Source organism: Nesoenas mayeri (genome assembly GCF_963082525.1).
Source record: "Nesoenas mayeri genome assembly, chromosome: 1".
NCBI classification, from domain to species: Eukaryota; Metazoa; Chordata; class Aves; order Columbiformes; family Columbidae; genus Nesoenas; species Nesoenas mayeri.
Window position 1 is genome coordinate 125,743,713 of NC_137541.1, and position 25,661 is coordinate 125,769,373.

General features: G+C 44.1%; 1 protein-coding gene across 1 annotated transcript in view; it reads left to right on the plus strand.

Annotated features, from left to right (window-relative positions):
- Nucleotides 1-17,947: 17,947 nt before the first annotated feature.
- The window catches only part of ADAMTS5 (ADAM metallopeptidase with thrombospondin type 1 motif 5), a 41,301-nt gene continuing 33,587 nt past the window's right edge, over nucleotides 17,948-25,661 (plus strand). Inside the window, exon 1 of the mRNA XM_080354962.1 lies at nucleotides 17,948-19,313. Coding sequence (XP_080211088.1) covers nucleotides 18,387-19,313 — 927 coding nt within the window. The 5' untranslated portion in view covers nucleotides 17,948-18,386. The remainder of the gene's footprint in view (nucleotides 19,314-25,661) is intronic.

Here is a 25,661-nt window from a genome sequence, read left to right on the forward strand (position 1 = left end):
TTGTTAAGCAAAGCTGTAGATCTGTCAGCATAGTCCTAATATCAAATGCATGACATAGAGCCTTTTCAGTATAGAAATAATATTAATAGATTCAAGAGGCACATGCTTTCAGACATGCAATTTTATATGCAAGAAAAATGGTTTTGAATTGGTTGGGTACCAAAGAGCTTATATTTCAGGATTTGAGAACAAATTGACATAGAGATGCAGAAGAGTAAGATAAAATGTGCCAGTTGAGGTCTTTAAAGACAACTAAAATGATTTGTCTTGTCCTAGGTTTTCCACAATCATCTCGGATTTGGAATGATAAATCCACATTGCTGGGATAGAATCATAGGGTCATAAAATATTTCAGGTTGGAAGGAACCTTCAAAGGTCATCTAGTCCAACACCCCTGCAATGAGCAGGGACATCTGCAACTAGATCAGGTTGCTCAGAATGAGCCTTGAATGTCTCCAGAAATGGGGCATCTACCACCTCTCCAGGCAACCTGGGCCAGTGTTTCACCACCCTCACTGTAAAAAATTTCTTCCTCATGCCTAGCTTGAATCTCCTCTCCCTTAGTTTAAAACCATTACCCCTTGTCCTATTGCAACATGCCCTGCTAAAAAGTCTGTCCCCATCTTTCTTATAGGCCCTTTTAAGTACTGGAAGGCCACAATAAGGTCTCCCCAGAGCCTTCTCAAGGCTGAACAACCCCAGCGCTTTCAGCCTTTCCTCATAGCAGAGGTGTTCCAGCCCTCTGATCATCTTTGTGGCCTCCTCTGGACCATCTCCAACAGGTCCATGTCTTTCTTGTACTGTGGGCTTCAGAGCTGGATGCAAGATTACAGCTGGGGTCTCACCAGAGCAGAGCAGAGAGGCGGAATCACCTCTCTCGACCTGCTGGCCATGCTCCTTTTGATGCAGCCCAAGACTGGCCCTCTGGGCTGCAAGCGCACATTGCCAACTCATGTCCAGCCTTTTATCCACCAGTGCCAAGTCCCTCTTGGCAGTGCTGCTGTCAATCCCTTCATCTCCCAGACTGTATTGATATTTGGGGTTGCCATGACACAGCTGCAGGACCTTGCACTTGGCCTTGTTGAACCTCATGAGGTTCACATTGCCCCACTTCTTGAGCTTGTCCAGGTTCCTCTGGATGGTATCCTGTCCCTCAGGCATGTCAGCTGGGTCACTCAGCTTGGTGTCATCCGCAAATTTGCTGAGAGTGTGCTCCATCCCACTGTCTGTGTTATTGATGAAGATATTAAATGGTACTGGTTCCAGTACGGACCACTTGTCAACAACGTACATCCAGACATTGAGCCATTGACCACTACCTTCTGGATGTGGCCATCCATCCAGTTCCTCACCCATCAAACAGTCTGCCCATCAAATCCATATCTCTCCAATTGAGAGAGAAGGATTTTGTGAGGGATCCTGTCAAAGGCTTTACAGAAGTCCAGATAGACAACATCTGTAGCCCTTTCTTTGTCCATTGATGTAGCTACTCCATTGTAGAAGGCCCCTAGGTTGGTCAGGCAGGACTTGCGCCTGGTGAAGCCATGCTAGCTATCTCAAGTCAGTCCTCCATGTGCCTTAGCATAGCTTCTAGGAGGACCTGTTCCACGATCTTCTCAGGCAACAAGATGAGGCTGACAGGTCAGTAGTTCCTAAGGTCCTCCCAGGGTCCTAGGCTTTTCCTAAGCATACCAGCATACCATTCCAAGGGATTACTAAATGTATTCCTAAATTATTTTGGATTTTAGAAAACTTTATAACCATCTCTCAGTGACTTTCAGTGGCATTTAGGATTTCCAGTAAGGCCTCAGCAGCTTATCTGGAATGTGAGTGTGAGAGTCTGTGGAGAAGGTTTTGCTGCCCTTTCCCAAAAGTTCTTGTATAGGTAATTTTTAGCTACTCCAACTCATTGCAAATTTGGATACTTAGGGAGTTTGAATAGGGATCAGCCCTATTCAACATATCCTGGATATCCCCAAGAACTAAAACAAAGGAAAAGAAAACCTGAGTTTAGAAAGATTACTCATTTCTATCAGTTTCAAGGCCACTCAGTGTACCATGGTTCAGCCAGGATGTCCAGCTGACATGACAGCCACCTGCCTGCTCACTTCTTTGTGTGTGCTTGGATCCCCTGTGAATCTGCAAGCCAAAGGGCTGAAATCCTGACACCAAACATAGTAAGGAAAAAGAGAAGGACAAGGCCCTGAGCAGCACGAAGTAACAGGGGGATTCAATCAGTAGTTAATGAGGGCACCAGAAGATCCTTAGAAGTATCACGGTTGTTCCCTTCCCTGCTGACAGGCAGCTGCCCCACACCTGCAGCTGGGATGCAGCAGGGTCTGTGCAGTGAGCAGGGTGGTGGGAGGAGGTGGAGAGGCCAAAGCAGCTCCTCGTCAGCGCCGGCCCTGAGGATAAGCCCTCCTGGCTCCTGCACCTGCCGTGTCCAGGACGGCAGCCCAGTTTTCTCCTGTTTTACAGGCTGTCAGTAGGTCTCAGAGGAAACAATTTATTATAATGGGGGTCACTGTGTTCCCAGAGCAGTTTAATATATCCGTCCTTGGCTACTCATGGAGGTGACTTTTTGTCCCCGTTGAAATGTAAACAGCTTCATTACTGAGCTCTCCTGGGCTCTTGGGGCTTGTTCCTCCAGCCCAGGCTCTCTGCATGACTCCGACCATGACACCTGATGTTACAGTATCAGCTTGTCTCAGCTGCTTGGCTTGGAAAGAAAAGTAAGAGGAACTTCCCTTTGCCACAATGCCATGTAGCAAATGACTATGAGTTTCAAATCCTCTTATAAAGAGGACCTTGGAGAAATAGATGTCATTCAGTCTCCTTGCCTGATGTAACTCCCTTTATGAAGAATTTCACCTGTTATTAGCCTGATTACATGTTTATCTACTGAATCTGTGTAGCTTCCTGCTGTGACTACTTGCAGGCCAGAGAAGGAATAGAGAAATTTGCAATAAAAACATATAACAGTGGCAGGGTATATAAAACCAGCTTTGGAAAATGCTTATTTGCCAAGCACAGTGCTAACACCAGAATGTGTACAGATTTTTATGCATATACAAGAGGCATGGGATATTTCAAGACCACTTGCTGTGGGCCTTCAGCTTGTGGAGTTGACTCATTGCCAGAAAACCTCTGATTAAGAGTTGCAGTCTCTTAAATCTATGCAAGCAGAAATTAGCCTTTCCAGATACCAAATCTGTATCTATTTTTAATGGAGGGATTTTTATTGTTGTCGTGCCAAACACGAAGAAAAGGTCCCAACCCTTAAAAATAAAATAAAATAAAATAAAATAAAATAAAATAAAATAAAATATCCTGTAGCCTTTAAGCTGAAGGCACCTTCTTTATTTTGTGAAGTTTTCTTTCAGCAATTGGTCTCCTGCTTTCCAACAACAAGTAGGTCCCATCTCACCCCTGCTCCCTCCATGGCTCTGTGGCAGGGAAGAGCTTCGAGGCTGAGTAACAAGTCAAATTCGTCCTTCCCTGAGGGATGCTGCTGGAAGCAAACAGCCTCTTGGGCATTGGAAAGAGATGGAAAGAACCAACTGACCCACACAGCCAGGGCAGCAGGAGACCAAGCTACCTGTGCTGCCTATATGCCTGTGATGGAGAGAAACAGGAATCCAGAGTTAGCACCTGTCAGGGAGGTTTTAGGAAAACGTCTGCCAGCTGGAGGTCAGAGAGCTGGAAACGGCAGAGTGTAACAAATGCACTGAAGGTTCACAAAGATCTCCCAGCCTTTTTGTGAAGGTTTTGCAAAAAAAAAAATCTCTCAGCCTTTCATAGGGGTTTTCACGCCGTCTTTCCTGGAGGCAGTCAGAGGCAAAACAGAAAGCAAAGCAAACACAAGTTGAACATTCACAGTCACTAGATACTGTTAACAATCATTAAGCACTGCTGTCTGAGTCAGTAAAATACCAGTTGTCTCAGCCCCAGATTAAAACAGTACCTAACAACCTTTTGGTGCACACCCTTTTACAGAAGAGAAGTTTCATTATTTCTGTTTCCATTTTGTGGGGGTTTTTCAAAGGTACGGACAGTATCAATATGATGTGAAAGACAGAGTCATCCATGGGTCTGACTTTTCATAAAAAGCAGCAGAAGAGTTATTCTGCAGTTTTTCAAGTGTAAGAAAATTTTCATAATCATTTGGCAAACCTCCCATAGAAAGACTTCCCACTACCACTTTCCTCCTACTTCTGTAAAAGTGTTGTGAAAAAAAAGCTGGTAAATGATACCTTTAACTTGCATTTCAGTAAGGCAAGTGGGCTGCCAGCAACAAGGAACTTTACCTAAACTATCTTTCTGAGTCTGAAACAAAACAAAGCCTGTCTTATCTCCACATCAGTTTACATGCCATAATCCAGAAAGCTTCACGTTTCATTTTGTTTGAAGAAGTAAAAAAAGGTTTTACAGGAATTTCCCTTATTTTGAAATGACCTAATTAGTCCCAAAGTTTGCATAGATTTCAAACAAAAAATCAAGTACGGTGAGACATAGCTGTTCTTTGTTTTGTTTACTCATCTGTTTCTCCACTTTTGGAGCAAGGAGGAAACATGGCAGAACTATTTAGTGCAAATGATGCTGAGAATATGGAACAAGTTACCAGTATTGGGAGCTAGTGAGGAGCATACATGTGTTCAAATTACTGGAGCTTTTTTTCTCTGGTAGGGAGGATTGAGGGATGAAAATGCAAAACCATGGGATTCAGCTAAACTAAACAAAGGAATTGATACTATATTCTGGACCGGATGCCTTTTTCCTGAAAAGATTTTGCTTCCAAATGATTCAGGTGCAAACTTGTTGTCTGCTGAGACTGAGAGCCAACAGCCCTTGATATTGCTTCTGGGTGTGACACGTGACTGCAGGCAGGGGGTTTTCTGGCTGTTTTTCTTCTGATGCAAGTCTTTCTTTTTTTATCTGTAAAGTATGTGCAGTAGGAGAGCAGTTGTACAGGCTTTGGCTGGGGCTTGGATTTTGGCCAGGCCTGAGTGGGTACAAAGGAAGGGAAAGAAAGACAGGCTGGGGGTGGGGGTTGTTAGTGAAGCTGCTTCATGTTCACGGAGGAGGCTGCTGGGTGCAAGGAGGCTCCTTGAAACTGGCTGTAGACTAAGTATTGGTCCAGCAGAAAAATCTGTTGGGCAAGAGCAATGGCTATGCCATATGCATGACAGAAAGCAGAAAAGCACGTATTCCCTTACATGTTTTTCTTCTGAGGCAAAATTCCTCTGACATCCATGAAGGCAACATAACTCTGAATCACCTGAGAACTGAGGTTTACCTACAAGGCATCATCGCAGTCCAGATGATTGCAAGGGCTTTGATATTAGCTCAAATACAGAACTGAGCTAACATGTCTACAGGACTTGTAAATTAGAGCTGGCTCACATCCAGGCAATTCGAAGCACAAGCAAAGGAGCCTCAGGTCTGTCTGAAATGTCCATATAGATGGATTTTCAGATAGGATGCTCTGAAGTGTTGTCTCTTGTGGTTACAGTTAAGAGCGTGGGTGGCTGAGTTCTCTGAATCACACATTGTAAATATAGCAGTTTGACAGTTCCATTAACAATATAGATGGGTTTGGTTTCAGTATGAAAACCCTTCTTTTTGGAATTCCCCAGATCAGAGGAATGGGTTGAAGGACAAAAAGAATCCAATTCAGAACTTGAAAGGAATTCATGTCTTTCCCACAACATCTACTACTGGGAAACATTACTAACTTTTACTATAAGAGCTATTGACCAATAACTCTCCTAGGGTTTCCCTGGTAGCCCGGGAAAGTAGAAGTAAAGAAGCTGGAGAATGAGTGTTTTGCTTTCCAACATTAAAAAAATAAAATCACCACCATGTGCAGGCAAATATACATGCACATAAGTGCCTTCAAATCTACAGAAAAAGTCTGAAACTCAAAATTATGGCAGACCTTACTAAAATTCATCAGGCCGTGTGAAGACAGGGTGCTCACACCACAGTATAATGAAAGCCATCAGAGTTCCAGCTTCATGTGGCTTTCATGGACCCAGAGCGTCTGCTTGCTTTGTTTTGGAATTTTGCCTCTGCCCCATGCGAGTCACTGCTTCAAGAGAAATGTGTAAAGGAGTCACTCTGGGTTTACAGAGCAGGAACAGCAGGAACATCTGAGCTGCACCATTCCAGGTGCCTGTTAAAACAGGTATAGCCAAATGAGAGAGGAGAAAGGTTCATAAGAGTTATACTGCAGGGAACAGACAGTCTGATATGCCAGTACCTTGAATTTCATGCAGTCATTAATTTCTTCATGTGCAAACTGAGAGCAAGACTGCTGCGTCATAATTCCTTGGCTGATTATCATGGGGAATACTCCGTATCACTGTAAATGAACATACAGGTTAACGAAAAACAGAACAACAGAAAATAGGGCCTCACAGCCTTTACTTCACAAGGGAAAGTAGAAATGAAGAATGCAGCTTATGCACAATGATATGCATTAGGCTTTTTATCAAGGATATGCAGATTTTTCTTCCCCCAATAAATGTTTTCTCCTTAATTCTTAAAACCCCAGAGTAGGTGAGACTGCTATATTGCTCTTCACTAGAAATTGGTCTGAACTGGATCAATGAGCAGAGTGATGAGTTAAAGATCACACAGAAGTGTAGACAGATGTTCTAACTAAGAGGAAAAAAACAAACAAATAACAACACCACACAAAAAAAAACCCTGAAGAGTTCTTCAGAAGATGCAAACAGGAAAGGACAGGGCTTTTTATGTCTCTGTGAAGTACAGGAGGGAGGTGCTATCTGGGCCCTGTAAATAGAAACGTGTAGGAGCAGACAAAACAGAGCTTGAGTGAGGTCACGTCTTTGTCAGTGCCACTCGGGAAGCCTGACTTGGCTCTGTGGGACCCCAACAGCAATGTTCTAGACAGCAGCCCTGAGCTTGAATGACAAACCCTCCAGCAGACAGGGGATAAGAAGAAGGAAGTGACCATATGACAGAAAACTATTATTCAGTCTTATTACAGTGTAGTTGCTCAGTGTGGTTCATGTGGATTTGCCCAGGCATAGAAAATATGCAGCAAACATCGACTGTATTGGAAACCGATAGGCCTCTACATGTGATTGTAAAGAAGTGCTCATTATCAAGCAAGATTTTCTGCTGCATACCAAAGAATATTGTTCTTGGCACAACACAATTTAATATTTTTTTCAGTGACCCGGAAATAGACATAAAATCATAAAATAAGTTGGAAGGCAGTCTGAGCTTTAAAATGGGCTGGACACTGACATAAAGAATTTAGGATCCTGAAGAATATGTATTGAGCAGTACATCTGGAAACAGAGACTGTAAGCCGTGGCCTTAGAAGAACATCATTCTCTCCAGGGAAGCAGGGACTCTGCAAAAGCAAAGGGAGTAACTGTGGCTTATGTGAGTTCCTGGTGTGGTGCTCTGACCAACAGAGTTAGGGTAAGTCAAGTTGTATGCATATTTTACACTAGCATGAGCAGCATTGCTTTGTCCACCTGTAATTTCACATCTTAGAGAGAATATTGATAAATTGAAGAAGCCTAAGACAAGGACTCTGAGAATGACTGAAATCATGAAAAATAGACCCTTGCATAGGTACAAGGTTCTTATTGTGTTTTAGCCTCCCAAAGAGAATGTTAGAGTGACATGGTTATTTTCTCTAATTTTATCAACTAGGAAAAAGAAGTAGCAGATTCTTCAGACTGGCAGACAGAAGTTTAAAAAGGTATTAATGCTGAGCACTGCAGCTAAATGAATTCAGATTACAAGATAGATGAAGCTTTTTAACAGTTAAGAAGTATTGAAACACCTCTCCAAAGACTGTTATTCCTTCCCTGGAAATACCAAAATCTTGGTTTTAATGAGTCAGGTGGGTCAAGATGAGTATTTTGGGTGTGGATACATGGCCCTTCTCAAGCCCAAACATACATTGACTCCAAACTTCAGGTGCACACTCCTGCACGTATGCCTGGAGGCTCAGGCGTCAGAGCTTCCCAGCCACAGCAGGGGAAGAGGCTCCAGCAAAAACTGCTCCTTAATGTCCTTCTGCCCTCCGTCTGCCTGGGCGATAAGAAGAAGGTGACCAAAGAAGAAGGTGGCAAGGCTGACAACAGGCTGACTTACAGATGCCAAACACAAACATGGTGGTAACACTCATCCTTCCTTGCACAACAGCATCTAGGACCTTGTGGTAGACCAGGTGACTGCACTGGTTGGTTTTCCAGGACGAAAAGGGTGGGTTTTTGTGAGGAAGGGTCATGGGTGGGACTTCATTATGTCATGTTTTCTTTTAAAATATGTCACCATATGGTTTCCGTGTTTTAAAGTAGTGACCTCCTGCTCTGTGCAAAGGAGAATGGTTTTCCTACACAGGGGATGGGTGAGCTTTTATGAACCATGAAAAGTCATGCTGCTTGTTGGCAAGTGCTTGAGTACACACATTTTTCAGTTCATATTTGAGAACATAAAACCCAGTAAACATCAGGGAGGAAAGAAGGTTGCCTGGTGTGGTTATGATCTGGACCATGACATGCACATTTCGAAATGTCCTCTTGGGAGAAAAAAAAATCTGAAAATATTGCAGACAAGGGAGCAGAGAAGCAAAAGGGTTCTGAGAGAGGGTAGGTAATTTCAGAAATAGCCCTTGAGGCTATGATGAAATCTCTGTAACTTGGACTACATAGGAGAGCAAAAATTTGGGTTTATTTAGAGGTTTGCCCTGTTGCCCTAATACCTTGAAAGACAGGCTGCCTCCATGGGTGCATGCATTTTGTATACTGCTTAGTAAATCTAATCCAGGCCACAAGAGATAGGAATGACATTTTGTAGTGTGATTTATAATGGAGGCAGAGTTGTTACCTTGTGGACCTGCTCTGATTTTTCTCCTGCTGAAGATCATGATAGATGGATTTTGAAAAGACTGGTTGCTCAGATCAACTTAAAATCAAGCTATTCTCTGCTCTGGTCATATGATACATCAGCGAGGCACCTCGTTTGTTTATTTCTTTGCAGATTTATTTGCAACATGGCTGCTGAAGATTTCCAAGACTCATATTTGATTATATTCTGGGTGTCCAGTAAAGGGGGAATTAATTTCCTCTGGTACATTGCAGTATCATGTCATAGAGCTCCAGGGAGATCTACCCACTCCTTTTAAAAACACCTCCTCCCGGAACAATGGTGAAAATGGAGTCATGATACTTAACGATTTCCAACATTAAACTTCCTGACATGGAAACCATAATGAAATACCATGCACGCTATAATACTGTATGATCAGGAAAACTAGACAAAGTCTTCCATTGTACCAGTCCAGTTGTTACGAGAGAGGATCTGCCCGCTTTGGTGTAACAGGATGTATTGCATAGTTTGTAGTTTTGCCCAGTTCTCCAATCCCTGTGGGCTAAACCTTTTCAACAACAGCAATAAAAGAAGAAAAAGACTGAGGCCCTTCTCTTACACCACTTTTATTTTAGGGGGATATTAAATACAAGGAGTTTCACTCTTGGTGGAAATTGTCCAACTGACTCCAGGATACTGTGTAATCATTAGGAACTGGAAAAACTCAAACTGTGTGTCTGTAGTGGCTTGGATAAGACCTGCTGGGTGCATTCCAGAAATGAATATTGCAGCTGTGATGAGACTTATGTTTGGTCTCTTCTTTAAGGGTGAATTTTGACCTTATGCCCAAGGCCAGCATCAGCATTATGCACCATTTGAGACCCGTTTAAGCCCTCAAAGTAAGACTAACACAGCATTTAAATGTTACATGGACCTCCTGAACATTTTGACAGAAGTGAGTGCATTACAGAATATGTGCTAATCATTAAAATTTATGCTTTCCATTATTAAAAACAGTAAAATACTTTCAGAAAAATGCCTCCCTTTCTTACGTATTTGTTCTCTTATCGTTTCTTCATACAGCATCCTAGCCTGCAGAAGTTTCTAAAGCATTTGCATCTGAAAAGGAATACTGTGTAGCCTCCAGCTGACACTATAGCCTGTTTTTGTCATCCTGATGTTCCTCAATAGTAGCAGCATGACTGCCTGCTTTAGGGAGTAGTGCAGCTCGATAGGAGGAGATTTGGACAGCAGAACAGTTGGCGCTATCCAGCTGTGACACCCACTCAGCATGCTTTCAGGTGGATTTATTTGGTCTAGCTCTAGTCCAGCCCTATGCCTTGTATGCCCACAGGAGCATATCTTCTGGTTTAGTTTAATCCCAAAGGAATCCCGTTTGTGTGTTCCATGACACCTACCTGGTGCAAACCAAAGCACAGTAAGTCGAGATCATAGCGAAAGCCACTTCAAAAGCATATTCATGATCCTACCATAGATACAGCCTTTGCTCACCTTCATGCCTTCTTAGGCAAAGTATGAGTGTGCTGGTTTTGGCTGGGATCGAGTTAATTTTCCCCACAATAGCTAGTATGGGGTTATGTTTTGGATTTGTGCTGGAAACAGTGTTGATAACACAGGGATGTTTCAGTTACCACTGAGCAGTGCTCACACAGAGTCAAGGTCTCTTCTGCTTCTCACAGCGCCCATCAGCGAGTGGGCTGGGGGTGCACAAGAAGTTGGGAGGGAACACAGCTGGGACAGGTGACCCCAACTGACCAAATGGATATTCCACACCATATGACATCATGCTCAGCATATGAAGTTAGAGGAAGAAGACATAAGTGGGGGACATTTGGAGTTATAGCATTTGTCTTCCCCCGTAGACATTACATGTGAGGGAGCCCTGCTGTCCTGGAGACGGCAGAACACCTGCCTGCCCATGGGAAGTGGTGAATGAATTCCTTGTTTGGCTTTGCTCGCATTTGTGGCTTTTGCTTTACTTATTTAACTGTCTTTACCTCAACCCATGACTTCTCTTGCTTCTACCCTTCCAATTCTCTCCCCCATCCCACCAGGGGAGTGAGTGGCTGTGTGGGGCTTAGTTGCCAGCTGGGGTTAAACCACGACAAGAAGACAAAGAAGTGCTCACAAAATACTCCTGCTTGTGGATTACTGTTACAGAAGTGTCTGTGGGAAGAGCAGCTTGCAAGGTCTCCACACTTCCCTTTCAAGGCAGAGATTTCTGTTTCAAGTGAGGACAAGTCAGATGAAGCTTTGTGACAGGCAGTGGTGCCACCTGACAGCACTTCCCCCGGCTCCTGCCTCAGAAGACTTGCAAAATTTTTTTCTCCCAAAGTTTCAGGGCAACCAGGATTCGGATGGAAAAATCTGTGCACACAGCAACCGGAATTTGATACCTTAAGTGGTGCAGCGTGTGTATTAATGCCAGGTGAGATCTGGCAAGTGAATGTTTGTTTTAAATTTCTCTTTAATCACTCTTTCAGTTTTGACTTTGAAGTCTAGGGAAGTAGATTTTCTGGTTTATGCCTCAGATGACATGGAAAAAGATATTCCACCTACAGTACTGGAATATCATTTATACATGTGTAAATTCATAAAGCTATGCCTCTAACAGTTTGCCCACATGGAACTATCCCAACTTGACTGAAATAAAAAAAATACCATTTGAGGCATTTATTTTATTATAATTGCCCTAGTAATTCAGATCCAGCTATTTCAGAATATTTGCAAGAATGTATATCCAGCCTATGCAAAAAAAGAACAAACAAGGTTTGGGTAAAAGTGAGGGGGAATAATTTACTTGCTAAATCAGTATTGAATTAGTTTTTGTTTAGACGTGGCTCATTAAAAATTAAAGGCACATTGTTGGCTGAAAGGGTAGATTCACAAATGGAGCTGGGAGGACAGCAAGAAGCTGAACATACAAATCTTTGGAAAAATATTTAAAGAAATGATGATAAAAAGCAGTAAGGCTTGGAGGGGTACAAGAATACTTGGATTTATTCAAGTTCTGTTTTTCTACTACAGATGTTCTGCTAACTAGAGCAGAGATGTTTAGAGACCACATATTGGCTGTAAAATTCTAGGACTGAGATTAATTAAATGTCTGCTGCTCCTCATACAAACTAGACTCCAGAGTTTTTCAGGCCTTCTAGTCTTCTGAAAGAACAGCTGTAGAATACATCATGTGCATATCTTGCACTCTTAAAATGTATTTTTATAACAAGTGTCATTTTTTATGAAGAATATTTAACATCTTACCCTTCCTCTGATTATCTTGCTGCCGTTCAGAAAAAAAAAAAAATAATAATAATAATAATAAGGGTCTGATACTTACTATACTAACATCTGATACTTCTTGCAGAGCACTGCCTCCACCCAGCATATGTTTTTAAACAAAATTCATAGTAGGTTCAATGGTCACAATTATTCATTTATGTTATGGTTTATGTGAGCTCATTTCTTGCATCAGTTGGAGGAAGGTGAGGACCCCACTCCAGTCTATTCTCTAGGTCAATACCTAGGAAATATAATTTGTCATTTGTGCCTCTTCTTCCTCCTGACTGGACAATGTCATCACCCCTTTTGATCAGTAAACTCACCTCTCCTCCAGACCCTGCTACGTGGGCAAGAGATATAGTTATATTATGTGATGTATTTTTATAATGATTAATCTTGCAGAAATCTCTTTTCCTCCTCATAAGTGGATACCCTAATAATTTGACTTCTAGCCAGGCCTCAGAAATTCCTTATTTTAATTTGATATGGTACCCATAATTCACAATATTCTTGTGTTGTTACACTAAAACAATCAGCTATTTAAACAGTGCCCAACCCAGCTTTAACACTATACCACTTACGGCTGCCTCCTTAGCCCTTACATAAAAGTGAAGCTGATGTCAAGTGTAAAATTTTCAGCCTGCTGGAACTGTTATATATTTGATACATTACTTGCACATGCCACTTATAAAAACATAAACCCCAAGCCAAAGGCGTCTCCTTCACTCCCACATGGCTGTAGTTGAAGAAGATGTCATTGACCATAAAGAAGCAAATAAAATATTTTGCCTTAAAGCTACAGTGCTTAACACCAAAAAGACATTTCTTACCAAATTTTTATTCAAACACTGGCCAATTGCAGCAACTGCAATTGCAGCTGGTGGTCATATGCAGTGGTGGCTTGTGAGGGGCACAAAGGTACAACCTGACCAATACTGTCGAGGAACTCGTGCACTGAGGAACACCAGCCTGTGTCTTTGTTGTGAAAATACTTTTTAATTGTTTGGGTTTTCTAAGGTAGACATTACTTGACCCTTAAATAAATAATATAGAGCCTATGAAAACTTCGGACTGAACTCCTTAGAAATGCCAGGTGTGTGTAGAGGAAGTGCCAGATGTGGAAAGGAGAGAACGTGCAGCCCACAGCAACCTTCCCGCTACTGCCCTTGCCACATGCAATATGAGAAGGATGAAGTTAGCTCGGTCTCCAGAATCACTCGGTTCCCCACGCATCTGTTAAGACCGACGGGAAGGATACACCAATAATGGTGATGTTGGCTTATTCATCAACCACAAACCTATTTCAATATCAACAAGTAAGTTGGAGTCAGTCAAAACAACTGCCAGGAGGACTCCGTATGAGTGGGTTTTCATAGCATTCAAGCCACGTAGAGACACAGAGTCCAAATAAGGGACAATGTCGACTATGCCGCTGTCCTAGAAAGAGGGTTAAAGGCTGTATAACTTATTCCAAATGCCAGTATATCTAGTCGTTTCCAGAACACTAACCAAAAATATTCATCTTCAGGAGTTCTTTGCATGATTACTTATAATGGGGATTTTATTTAATAATTATCACTTTAGAAATAAATGTCTTCAGTGGTTTTAATGCATCACCATAGGAAAGCTTTAAAATGAATAGTTTTGAACATTATAATCATAATGTTTGGCTTGTTAAAACTGCTGACAAGACCAGTAAACCATGGTGGATTTGAGAGACAGTACGGTATCACTGGTAGATTTCTGGGGGATTAAGATTTGGGCAGCCTCCTGCTGCAGGCAAACTTGTTCTTGCTGATATGCATATTAATAATGTCCCATCAAGTTAACGGAGGCTTTCAATTTCCAGGAGGAAAAAGTTGACCCATGTTAAGAAGCATATTGCTACAGGCAGATTCTTGGATAGGAACTTAGAGAAACCTGGGTCCGGTTCCCATCTATAGGCCTGTGCTGATCGCAAGTTTATCAAACACTCTTTGGTTGATATTACCTTAGAATATGTTGAGCAGGCAATTTTCTTGGGTTTGATTGGATCTTCCTATAATTTTACAGAAAAAAATTAATATATCCCATAGTAATTGCTATGTCCCCTATGTAATAACATATTAAATGTCAGACACCTTAACACCAGAACAATAAAAGCTGAACAGAATTTTTGTTTTAATTCCCGAGGAGAAAGAGATAAGTTAATGTTAAAAACAGGTGGTGTTGGGCAGCACATCTCTGGTAGACCTTGACTACTGTCAAGGGGCTGTAGGCAGACACAGGACTGATTCATTGACACCTTGGATTCAAGGTTTTCTACTCCTAATAATGTGACTGAAAACTGAAAAAGAGGTAATATGAAACAGGACCCTTCTATAAGACAGTTTGAAGGACGTGGATAAAATGATTAGCAACTTTGTCAGTATTGCCATTTGTCTCAAGCTCTTGCTTCATGTAAGTGTTTATAATGCTTAGAGCAATATTTCTTATGTGGCTTAAATACTATATAATCAGAAATCCCCAGCTACCGAGACTGTTACTCAAAGGATCCTAAACTGTGTCATGGACAAACCCAGGAGGTGAAAAACAGCTCCAATGACAGCAGATTGCAACTCCCAGAGACTAAAAGAGGACCATGTCTTCTTATATCAGGATTGAATTTGGTCCAAAGTGCACAGAATTTGTGTTGTGCCTTAAAGCTAATTGAGGATTTGTGTTTCTCTCTTTCTCAGTTGGGAAAGGTCAGCTTTGAGATTTCCAGGTCAGGACTGTTTGACAAGGATTTAGTGTCACCCACAACTTGGGACAAGCTAACAGGTTTTCTTGTTTAAAGGCAATGTTGTAACTGTAAAAAGAGGGTAAGAGGGCAAAACTGGGAGGAAAAAGAAGATCGTTTATTTAAGTGATTTATTCTTACACTTCAAGACTCTGAGATGGGAAGAGGGTTCCTCTTGTTGTATGAAGCATGACTGACCTATCTTTCCATTCTTGCACTGCTGAGTTATTACAGTTTTGAAATGCAAATAGGAAAGACCTCATAATCTATTGGGTAATCTGCATGGACTAATTTGTACCTTCCTGGAGAGCCTAGATCCTTGCTTGATGAAACAGGGCATTGTGGAAGCATAGCCAACTTTTCCTGTCATTTGGGAAATCAAAGACAACACAAGAGACAAGCACTTGGCTGAACCATTTAATTACCGCTAACCCTTCTAAGCATTCCTGTTTTTCCTAGGCTATATGGCTGGACTGTTGGAATGATGCTGTAGCATGGGAGAACATTACACTAGCCTCCTGTGTATCATATGCCTTTTGATTGACAAACTGACACTTTTTTAATGAGAATTTCTAAGGTTGTTATCCAAACTACATTCCTTATCCCAGATCTCATCTTTAGCACCTCTCCAAGACGTATCTGGGAGTTCGGGCCTTGACATATATGCAAATCCAGGGCTTGACCAGGTCCCAGTGAAGTCAATACAAATATTATCGACGCTGAACAGATATTCGCTAGGCTCAAATGAAAAATAAAAGCCAGTCAAGAAAATGTGGGAGACAGATTACAGCTTATTTTTTTAACCAAAATATGCCTTCTTCATCTCTGTCCCTTCCTTTATTTTTTTTCTTACTATCTTAACTTTATAACTAGTTTAAAGTAACTGAGAAAATGTTTAAATTTTAAATTGTTGAATAGTCCTGGACCAATGCCCAAAAAATGTCATGTGACCTTCCAGATATATAACTCTTAATTTTGGAACTTACTGATTCCAGTCAAGGATTTTTGGTGCTGATAAAATACTGAAATGTAGAAAAAGAAATGCCAGGAGGTTGAGAAATGAACTTCTGTTCATGGGTATCACCATTTCCGGAAAAATGGTAAAAGAAAAAAGAACACCTGCAAAGCTTGGTGCATTAAATATTTAATAAGCATAACCTCAGGGTTATGTTAATGTAATAATTTACATGGGAATATTAAGTTTTGAAATGTTTGTGGCATTAGTTAACCCTTTCTTTACAGAATTGTTAGACTCCCATAGTGGCCTCTGGAAGCTACAGAGGTAGATGATGGTCTGCCCTTCTCTGTGCAGCCGACCACCACGGTCCTGATCCTGCCAAGTATGACAGATGTGCACATCACTCCATTGCAGACAGAGTGGTCGGGCTGAGATGCTGTTTGCAGGCTATGATGAAATGGGAGAGCTGCATCCCCTTTGGAGCCCTGCAGCCAGAGATTACCTGTTCCTGGCACCCATCTTGGGACGTGGAGAGGATGTGCACGACAACAAGCACTTGCGTCCCACGTGTCCGTGTTTGACCTAGTGCAAGAGATGGCACCTGGCAATGTTGGGTCCCACATCTCTGCAGGGGGAAAGCCAGCAGAGTTGGACTCCTCTGGGGTCCCACTCCCTTCACTTTCCCAGAGCCCAGGCTGCCTTCCAGCCCTTGATCTCGGCAGAGAGTGAGCTGCTTGCCAATCTCCTCTTGCTCTCCGGTCAGCGTTAAGGTGGAAAGGGCAGATGAAAAAGTAAATGCAGACATGTGCCCTCTGTGGTGTCCCCGGCGGAGCACGAAGAGTGGGAAGGAAGATGAGGGGACAGGGTGAGTGGATGTGTGTGTCAGTCAGCAAGGAGATGATCTAAGTATCTGAAGTCATTCAAAAGGTCAAAGCAAGCATTAACTCTTCCCGCCCGCCCTCGTCCTCGGGGGCTCGGGGGAAATCACAGTCTGCCCAAACTAGATGACAGCTTGCCGAGACTTAATGACAGGCTGGGTGCAGACGAGCCGCGGCCGCCCAGACAAAGGGAGGAAGTTTGGTGCTGCCGCTGACCCCAGAAAGGTGCAAGGGCAAGGGACGAGCCACGTCCCCTCGCCTGGGACGGCGGGGGCCGCGGCGGGGGCGCGTCCCACCCTCCCGCTGCCCCTGGGCGCTCAGTATCACCGGCACTCTCGGAAAAGCCGCGGCCGCTCCCCTTTCCCTCCGAAAGCCAAGCGCAAACCTGCCTCCTCCGCTGAACACCGCAAAATGAAGGGCAGCACCGGGCAGGAGAGAGGGGGAAGCGGGCAGGATGCGAGGTAAGCGCAGCTTCACCGTCCCCGGCCAGCGGTGACACCTCAACCGCCGGGTTACTCTGTGGCTTTAAGCGGTTTAAGGGAAATCTTGGGTTTTTCATACACAAACATTTTTACTCCCGGTCTCTCTCCCCTCCCCGGCTTCCTCCCTCTCTTCCACTCTCCTGTCTCCCTCTCTCCCGCTCTCTCCTTTTCTCCTCCCCTCGCCGCCCCCTCTCCTTTTTCCCCCTCCCCTCAAGTTTCTCCCTCTGTCTGATTAAATGAGAAGGAAGTGTGGGAGTGGTGGTTTTGAAGCTCTCCCTTTAAGAGGCAGCCTGCAGTGACGAATTGTTGAAATTGCCATTGCAGGATGGCATTCCGCTATAAATTCATTGTTCCACCTCCTCTCATCTTCACATTTCTCTCTCTTCTCCTCTTGTTCACATCGACAGACTGGGGATAACAACAACAACAACAGAAAAGATACAGGGAGGGGGCTTTTACAAAAATCTGGGACGCTTGCCGCTTCTTGAGCTTTATTTTTTTCCTTTTTTTTTTCCTTTTTTTTTTTTCTTTTTAACCATCTCACCGGAGACGATCGAGGCGGGTTTTGGTGCCTGAATTTCTTCTCTCCCCTTCTCCTCCTTCTCTTCAAAACAAAAGGGGGCAAAAGAAGGAAAGGGAGCCCACCGGTGCCCGAGAAAGTGCCGAGTCGCAGCAGACCTGCACCCTGCCGCTGCTGCTGCTGATGATCCGGTGACTGCAACAGAGAAGTGGAAGAGAAGTGGGAAGTGTTCAAACTTCTCTACTTGCCGGGTCCGAACCTCCTCTCCTCCTTTTGCTCTCTCCCCCTCCACCCCCTTGCCTCCCGAGCAGCAGTGATTTGGGATTTTTTGCCTCTCTCTCTCCTTCCATGTGCTCCCGGCTCTTCCTTGCAGAGAAACACACAGTTCACACCCGAGCGGCTTTTGTTGACATTTTTTTCTCTCCCACTCACACTTGAGTTTGGGACGGAGAACTTTCTTTTTCTTTTTTTTTCTTCTTTTCCCACCTCCTTTCCCCTTCTCCTTCCTACGTAGCCGCACTCCGCCGACCGGCTCTTTCCACCCCCCCGCCCCCCGGCTCCCCAACTCTTATTATCACTACTATTAATTATCACCACCACTGTGGCCGCTCCTGACGGCGAGGCGAGCATGCTCCTCAGGCTGCTCTCCCTGCTGCTGGTCGCCAAGCTGCACCTCGCCCTGGCCCAGCCGCCGGCACCTGCCGACGACGGAGCGCCGCCGCCCCCCGCTGCAGCCTCCCCGCCGCCCCGGCTCCGGCCCGGCCCTCCCCCCGGGCCGCCCCGCGGGGCCAGCGGCGTCGTGCGGCGCCTCGACCCGACCTACGCGGGGGGCGGCAAGGCGGGCTACGTTCTGTACGCCGGGGGTCAGCGCTTCCTCCTCGACCTGGAGCGGGACGAGGCGGTGGGGGCGCGGGGGCCGCGGGCCGGCGGGCCGCCGCGCTGCTACTACCGCGGCACGGTGGACGGCAGCCCGCGCTCCCTGGCCGTCTTCAACCTCTGCGGCGGCCTCGACGGCTTCTTCGCCGTGGGTCGCTCCCGCTACACCGTCAGGCCGGCACGGCGCGGCGGGGAGGCGGCCGGCCCGCGGATCTACGGGGAGGGCCCGGCCCGCGTCCCGCACCTCTTCCGCAGGGAGCGCTTCAGCTTCGAGACGCTGCCGGCCCGCACCAGCTGCGAGACCCGCGACCCGGCGGCGGCGGCGGCAGGGGATCGCCGGCGGAGGCGGCGGCGTCGCTCCGTCTCCCGGGCCCGGCAGGTGGAGCTGCTGCTGGTGGCCGACGCCTCCATGGTGCGCAAGTACGGGAAGGGGCTGCAGCACTACCTGCTCACCTTGTCCTCCATCGCCTCCCGGCTCTACGCCCACGCCAGCCTGGAGAACCACGTCCGGCTGGCCGTGGTGAAGGTGGTGGCCCTGAGCGAGAAGGAGAAAGGCCTGGAAGTCAACAGGAACGCTGCCACCACTCTCAAGAACTTCTGCAAGTGGCAGCACCAGCACAACCACCTCGACGATGACCACGATGAGCACTATGATGCCGCCATCCTCTTCACCCGTGAGGTAGGCATCACTCTGACCAATGGTGACTTGGTGTTCCTCGAACAATGTGTCGTGGGGTGACTGGGCACCTCTCCAGCCTGGCTTTGCCAGGGGGTCGCCTCCCGACTCATGCCTTCGGCCTTACTGTCAGGTTGCGCTGCATCTCAGGGACCAGCACCCACGCACACAGCTGCTGGGAATGGAAGAGGGGCTGAAAACCCAACAGATCGTGTCTGCGTTTATGCGTGCCCACTCCCCTGCAAGGTCATCCCCACTGTGGGTACGGTGCCAGTGCCATGCTGGGACTCATGCCAGCATGGAGGGGTGGTAGTTTGCCTTCTTGGGGGAGTTGGCTCAGGTCACCTAACTTATGTCGGCTTGGGAGACGATGTTGTTCCATCTTTCCCAGTGAGATGCTTCACACACAGCCCCTCTCTTTCTCTCTGGGAAGGTGGTCCAGGCAAAGGGCTGATAGCACTCCCTAACGTAAATTAGCCTACAAACAAACCTGCTAGGGAAAATGGTGGAGAACACCTTAAAAGTATGCGCAGCTTCCTTGTTGAGTGCATTGGGATGCTATTTCCAGCAAGAACAGCTCTGCCACACTGGAAGCTGGTAGTGCTTGTGGTTCAAGGGTAGGACGTAAATGCAAACCACAGGTAAACAGAACTGAAGTTGAGTGAGTTGGGCTGGTGGTAAGGGGATGCAGTCTTTTTCTTGTTCCCCAAGTGAAGAACGGGTCAACTGTGGGTCGGATACAGCCAGTCTTACTCATGCAGAGCTGTGCATTGCTCCTTGCTTGGTTGTTAATTAATTGCATTGCCAGAGGTCGTTAAGGGACATTGCTCTAGTAGACATGTGGCCGAGTTTATGCAATGAAGTTCTTCTGTAAGAATATCCCTTCAGCGGTTTGGGTTTGGTGTTTTCTTTTTTTCCCTTCCCCAAGTACGAAAAAAATAACTGCCTGACTTTCCGTTCATTTGAGTCCTCCTGCTTTTCTGCATCGTAAGAGCCTGCCAAAAAGGATGCTTTGGATGGTTTGTGGAAGGAGTTGCTCCAGATTGGGGGAAAAAAAGCGTCTGGCTTGCTTTTATAGCTGTAAATAGTTGAAACATTAGGTTCTGTGTCAGTCAGGCATCACTTGTACAGCAGGAGCCTTTTTTTTAACATTTTAAAGCACATCAGTCCAATTTGCAAGCTTTCATTTTTTTTTATCCTTATAATCTGAATGAAAGCAGGCTACCTAGGCCGGTCTTGCTTTTTTTCTATAAACATCCTTTCTAATGGCTTATTAATTAAGCCTGGCCCAGAATTCTTCACTTTTCACTGAAGAGTGGTTTTCTCTGCCAGTATTCTCATTTATTTCCCTGGGATTTATTACAGTTTGGAAACTCTTAGGGTGGCAGACGGTGAATCTTAACATCAATTATTAAGTTAATTTGGATTGAGATAGGATGTGCATTTAAAGTGCACTTGCTTTACAGATGCTTATCTGTAATTCCTTGCATGGGTGCCCTCCTGCCAGAACAAGAGTGTGTTGCTAATCAGTAATCCACTTTCAAAGACTCCTGAGCAATGTATCTTCCATGCATAGTTACTTCTTTTGGATGTATTTAGAACCTAAACTAAACAAGATGTCACCGTTCTTTTGGTCTCTTTCCACTCTTAAGGTGCAAATATTGCTTGAACTGTTACTTAAGGATGTAAACGCTTTGCAAGAAAAAAGCACAGGCTTCCGTTTTCTTGGTTTACATTTTAACACGTTTAAGTATGGGATTAGCTCCTCAGTGGAATTCAGTATAACTTAATCTGCTTTAATGATTTGCTATGTGCACATGCACATTGTTTGGCATTCCATTTCAGTATTTGACTCAATAAGAACAAGACTGTAGAGTGTTGCTACATGTGTTCGTGATGTTTTTTGCAGGGTGTGTGAGTCCACATGATTTTTATATGCTTATGCTTGAAATGTCAACATGAATCTGTTTGCTCCTCATGGAATGTAAACACAAGAAGGGTTAAAGGATGAAAAAGCAGTAGAGATGTTTCCCGTAGAAAACAGCCCTGCTTTGAACTAAAGAGAGATTTTTTCCAGTTTAGCTTTTCAGTGAGAGTGGCAGCAATTGGCAGGAGGATCCAACTTTTACAACTATGTTTTGAATGTATGAAGTACGTTGCTTAGCTACTAGACGCCAAGCCATGGCTGCATGTTTTGATGGGCTCTGAATACCGTCATGCTAATTTTTGAACATCCAGATGTCTTCTTAATGGCTTGTTTTTTAGGCATGGGGTAAATGTGTGAGGTACATTTTCCGTCTTTGTTTACTAACTGAAGCCACCTTGAACTTTGTGTCTCTGCGTCAACAGAACAATATTTGCAAATCATTTGTCAGCTGAACGCATGTCCTCAGCTGTATGTAACTGTTTATGTGTAGCTAGAATCTAAACTATGCATGCCTGTTGCCATACAAGTCTCTAAGAGAATAATTATTTTCATTATGGAGTGTCATTTGCTTGGATGATATTTTTGACACCAATAGAGGATCTCTGAAGAGATAGTAGCTTTATTCAAGTTCCTTATAAAAGAATAATCACGTCAGAATTCAGCACCATTGCTTCCTCCTCTTCTATTATTATTACTTGTTTAAAGATAAATTAATAGCGATTCATAGACTAAGAGTGTGCTGGCAGCTCTCCCTTATAATAAAATCAGTAAAGGCGGTTCAAATTATTATCATCATCATCATTAATACTAGGAAGTACTTTCCACACAAAAAGATTTTTAGGAGATTTACTGGTTCTGGATTAAAACATTCACTCACTTTTGGTCATAATCTGTATTTACTTTGATAAGGGCTTTAAAGCAATCATGCTGCAGATAGTAAATAGTAAATAAATATGAACATCGGTTCAGGTCACAGACAGCTGGTGTTAAAACTGTTTTAAGGCTCTATGTTGCTTATCAGTGGTGGCAAGAACCATGTATCCATTAGCTGCAGTGAGTCCGTTTACCCTGTAACTGCAAGGAAAACTACAATGATGTGTCTGGTCGTTATTTTCAACCCTCAATGGGCCCAGAAATTATCTAGCACAAAATACTGCAGAAACATAGTTGGGTTCCTTAATGATTATCTAAATTCCCAAAATCTAATAAGTATATTTCCCCAGTGGTCTTAGTGTGTTGCTTTGACCCATGATGGCTAGTATCAAGCCTGACAGAGGTCTGATTTGTCAATACCAAAAGCTGATAATTTGCTAATCAGTCCTGTGAGAGCTCTCATTAAGGTAGTTTGGCCTTAACAACCTTAGAGAGTACGAGTCCCCTGCTGTTCAGCTACTTTGTGGTTGAGTCCTTGACAGCAGCTTTGAATTTTTGGGCCACATGCATCCTCCATGGAATATGGTGATGCAAGGATTTGATAATCTGGTGGCCAGTTGAGTCCTCTGCCCTGTGCAGTGATAGAGGAGCGACTGTGTGATGGGAAGGAAGGAGACCTTGTAAAGCCCTCTCCCCCTGGAGTTTAGCTGGCTTTCTTCTTGATGTCAGTGAAGTCAACAACAAGTTTAGAATTTAGTTTTCTCAGGCTTTTTCATTGTGAACAGCTCTCGGAAGCTGGAAGCAGGTTATCTTCAGTCTTCAGGTTTTTATGAGTGCATGAAAATAGTTGTCTGATCATCTGACTCAGTAGAAAAACATATTAGGCATGCCTTGCAAACTGCACTTGAACTCAGACTGTTCTTTTCTAAGGTCTAGCCTGCTCTGCAATTATCCTCTAGTATTCATCCAGTCTGTTTCATTAGTGACCCTTAGTTAAATTTCAAGTGAACTATTGAATGCATTTGGACAAAATCCAGTTCTCTTCCTTTCCTTTCCCCCAATTCTGAATCATGTGAAAATTAAAATAGATATTTCTCACAGTAGATACAGGCAACAAGAGCAAGAAAAAATACTTCCCTAAGTGCTTGTTAGCATCATCTGTGATAGCACCATCATGCCTGGCTCTAACAAAAAGTTCATAGTAGAGCCAAAGGCCACTCTCCTGCCTTTGTCTACATAGTAATTATATGGGCCTTGTGTGTGTGATAAAGTTTAATTGTCAATCTGACAATTCTTTTGAAATTTAACAGCAAGCTTTGGATTATCGCAGCTCTATAGATGATAATTTCATTGCATGGAGCACATGCTTTCTTTGGCTCTTGTTCTTTCTTCTTTTTTTCTTTTCTAGATTATCGTCTTCCCACAATTATTATCCCATATTAGTAAAACAGGTCACCGTACCAATGGTCAATAGAATATATTTCACTAATGTTTATTATTATTACTTTGCACAAATTATAATGTGATGTGTCTGACAGTTTCATAATGTTTTCACCAATTTTGTTGCAAATCTAATACATTTAGATAATGTCCCTGGGGAAAATAAAGTGGGACATAATTTGTGTGGGAGAAGTAGCATGATTCACACTAATCTACAGAGATGGTGTGGAGTTTCCTCACAGAGGAACTATGGATTAGGCAAGTTAAATCGCATATTTTGCCTTGCTCACCAGTCACCAGTTTCATAACTGAAACTTTGTTTGCCATTCCCCTCAACATGTAGAGTCCAAAGCTTTATGCGTATTTTGTCAATATTTTTAAATAATCTGTGTCTTACATAATGCTGCTGCATTTTTTTCTTTATATACTTTAGGGAAAAAAAAATGTTAATCTGTACATCTGGAAGGTAAAAGCTTAATCCACTTTAGACTCTACTTCTAACACTTTGTTGAAGAGCATCCTGAGATGACAAATGCTTAGGCGTCCCACACCATGCAAGGGCAGAGTAAGAACATGCCTAAATATACACTTTGGGGAGGAGGTGGTTTCTGAAGGAGAAAATGTAGCATGCATGTGCTGAAGTTAGCCCAACAGGATATCACCCATACATTGTTTTTTCTTCATTTTCACCTTATCTAGAATTCAGAAAGACAACTCTGTGCATTTGAGATTCAAATGCCCAAAACTCAGTCCTGAATTTAGCATATTAACCTCAAAGGAAGATGACCTCAGGGTTTAAGGAAAATACATGATTTTTATTTTGGTCAGGATGAGAGGTATCATCACTCCTATTTTCCTCAAAAGGTAACTGGACATCAGTCTTTCCTCTCAAAATAAGGCCATGGGAGGTCAAAGCAGTATCCCTGTGAGTCTGATGGGAGTCCTTCCTCGCTTCACACCGATGGCCAGGCCCTGACCCTGCTGCCGTAAGGTGGACATCCCTATGAGCGAGTCCCACCAGTGCCTCAGGAAGAGGACTTTTAAGAGCAGACTTCCTCTAGGGCAATGCTCCACCATTTTGGCTTGTAAAGTCTCTCTTTTTAAGTGTCAGCTGAGGGGTAAAATAGATGATTCCCAATTACTTTGTTTAGCAGTTAGCCCTTCTTTTCAGTTTTCTCAGGTCCTGTGCTCCTTTTGACTTGCGAACATAATGTGCTTCTTAGGTGATATCTGTAATACGTTCCGTTTGGGTGAAACCTTACTTTCCTCCCCATGTGCCATCCTGCGTTTTTGTGACATTAATAAACTTTCACCCACCTTGCAGAGCGGGGCAGGGGAGGGTGGATGTGTGGGTCCTGAATACCATCCCAAATGCCTCCCTTTACAGGCCTGAGGTGGGAACACTGCTGCAGGAAGTCGGAAAGTCGTATTTAATTCCTTCCTCTGCTTGAGGGATTTTAGGTTTGTATCGCCCACCTCCCAGGAGAGGTCCTTAACTGGTAGGTTGTAAGCTGTTCCAGGTGTTAAGGAAACTTTCCACCCCTCTGACCAAAGCTATGTCACTGTTTAGCAAGTAATTCAAGATCCATATGGTGAGAAGGAGAGAAATCGTGACCTGAGGCAGCTGACTGGATCGCACCGCTTAGAGCAAGGCGGCTCATGTTCCCAGAGCACGGAGAGAAAACTGTTTCTGTAATTTACCGAAGGACTGTTCAGTGTAAAATCTAGAAGCAGGCTGAGGAATAGGGACCGAAAATGAGGTCCCTTCAACCAAGCCCTGTAAGCACGAACTGCAGCCTGGCTGGGGAAACCTTTGGCACATGGGTTGCAACAAGAGGAGCCACAGCTCCCTGCGTGTAGGGACACGTGCAGACCTTCGCTGTAGACCTTAGTCTGGTGTAGACCATAGACCGCCGGGCACTCTCGTGTGAAGTGTGCTTCAAAGTCTCCTCATCCCTTAAAGGAATGTGGAGGAATGCCTTCGTATTGAGCAAAGGGTTTAACTGATGAGCTATTGTAGAGAAAGCAGAAAAGCAAGCAAACAAACGTGGACAGATGTAAAAGCTGTTAGCTGTTCTTTAAAAATTACGTGCAGCTGGACCTGAGAGAAA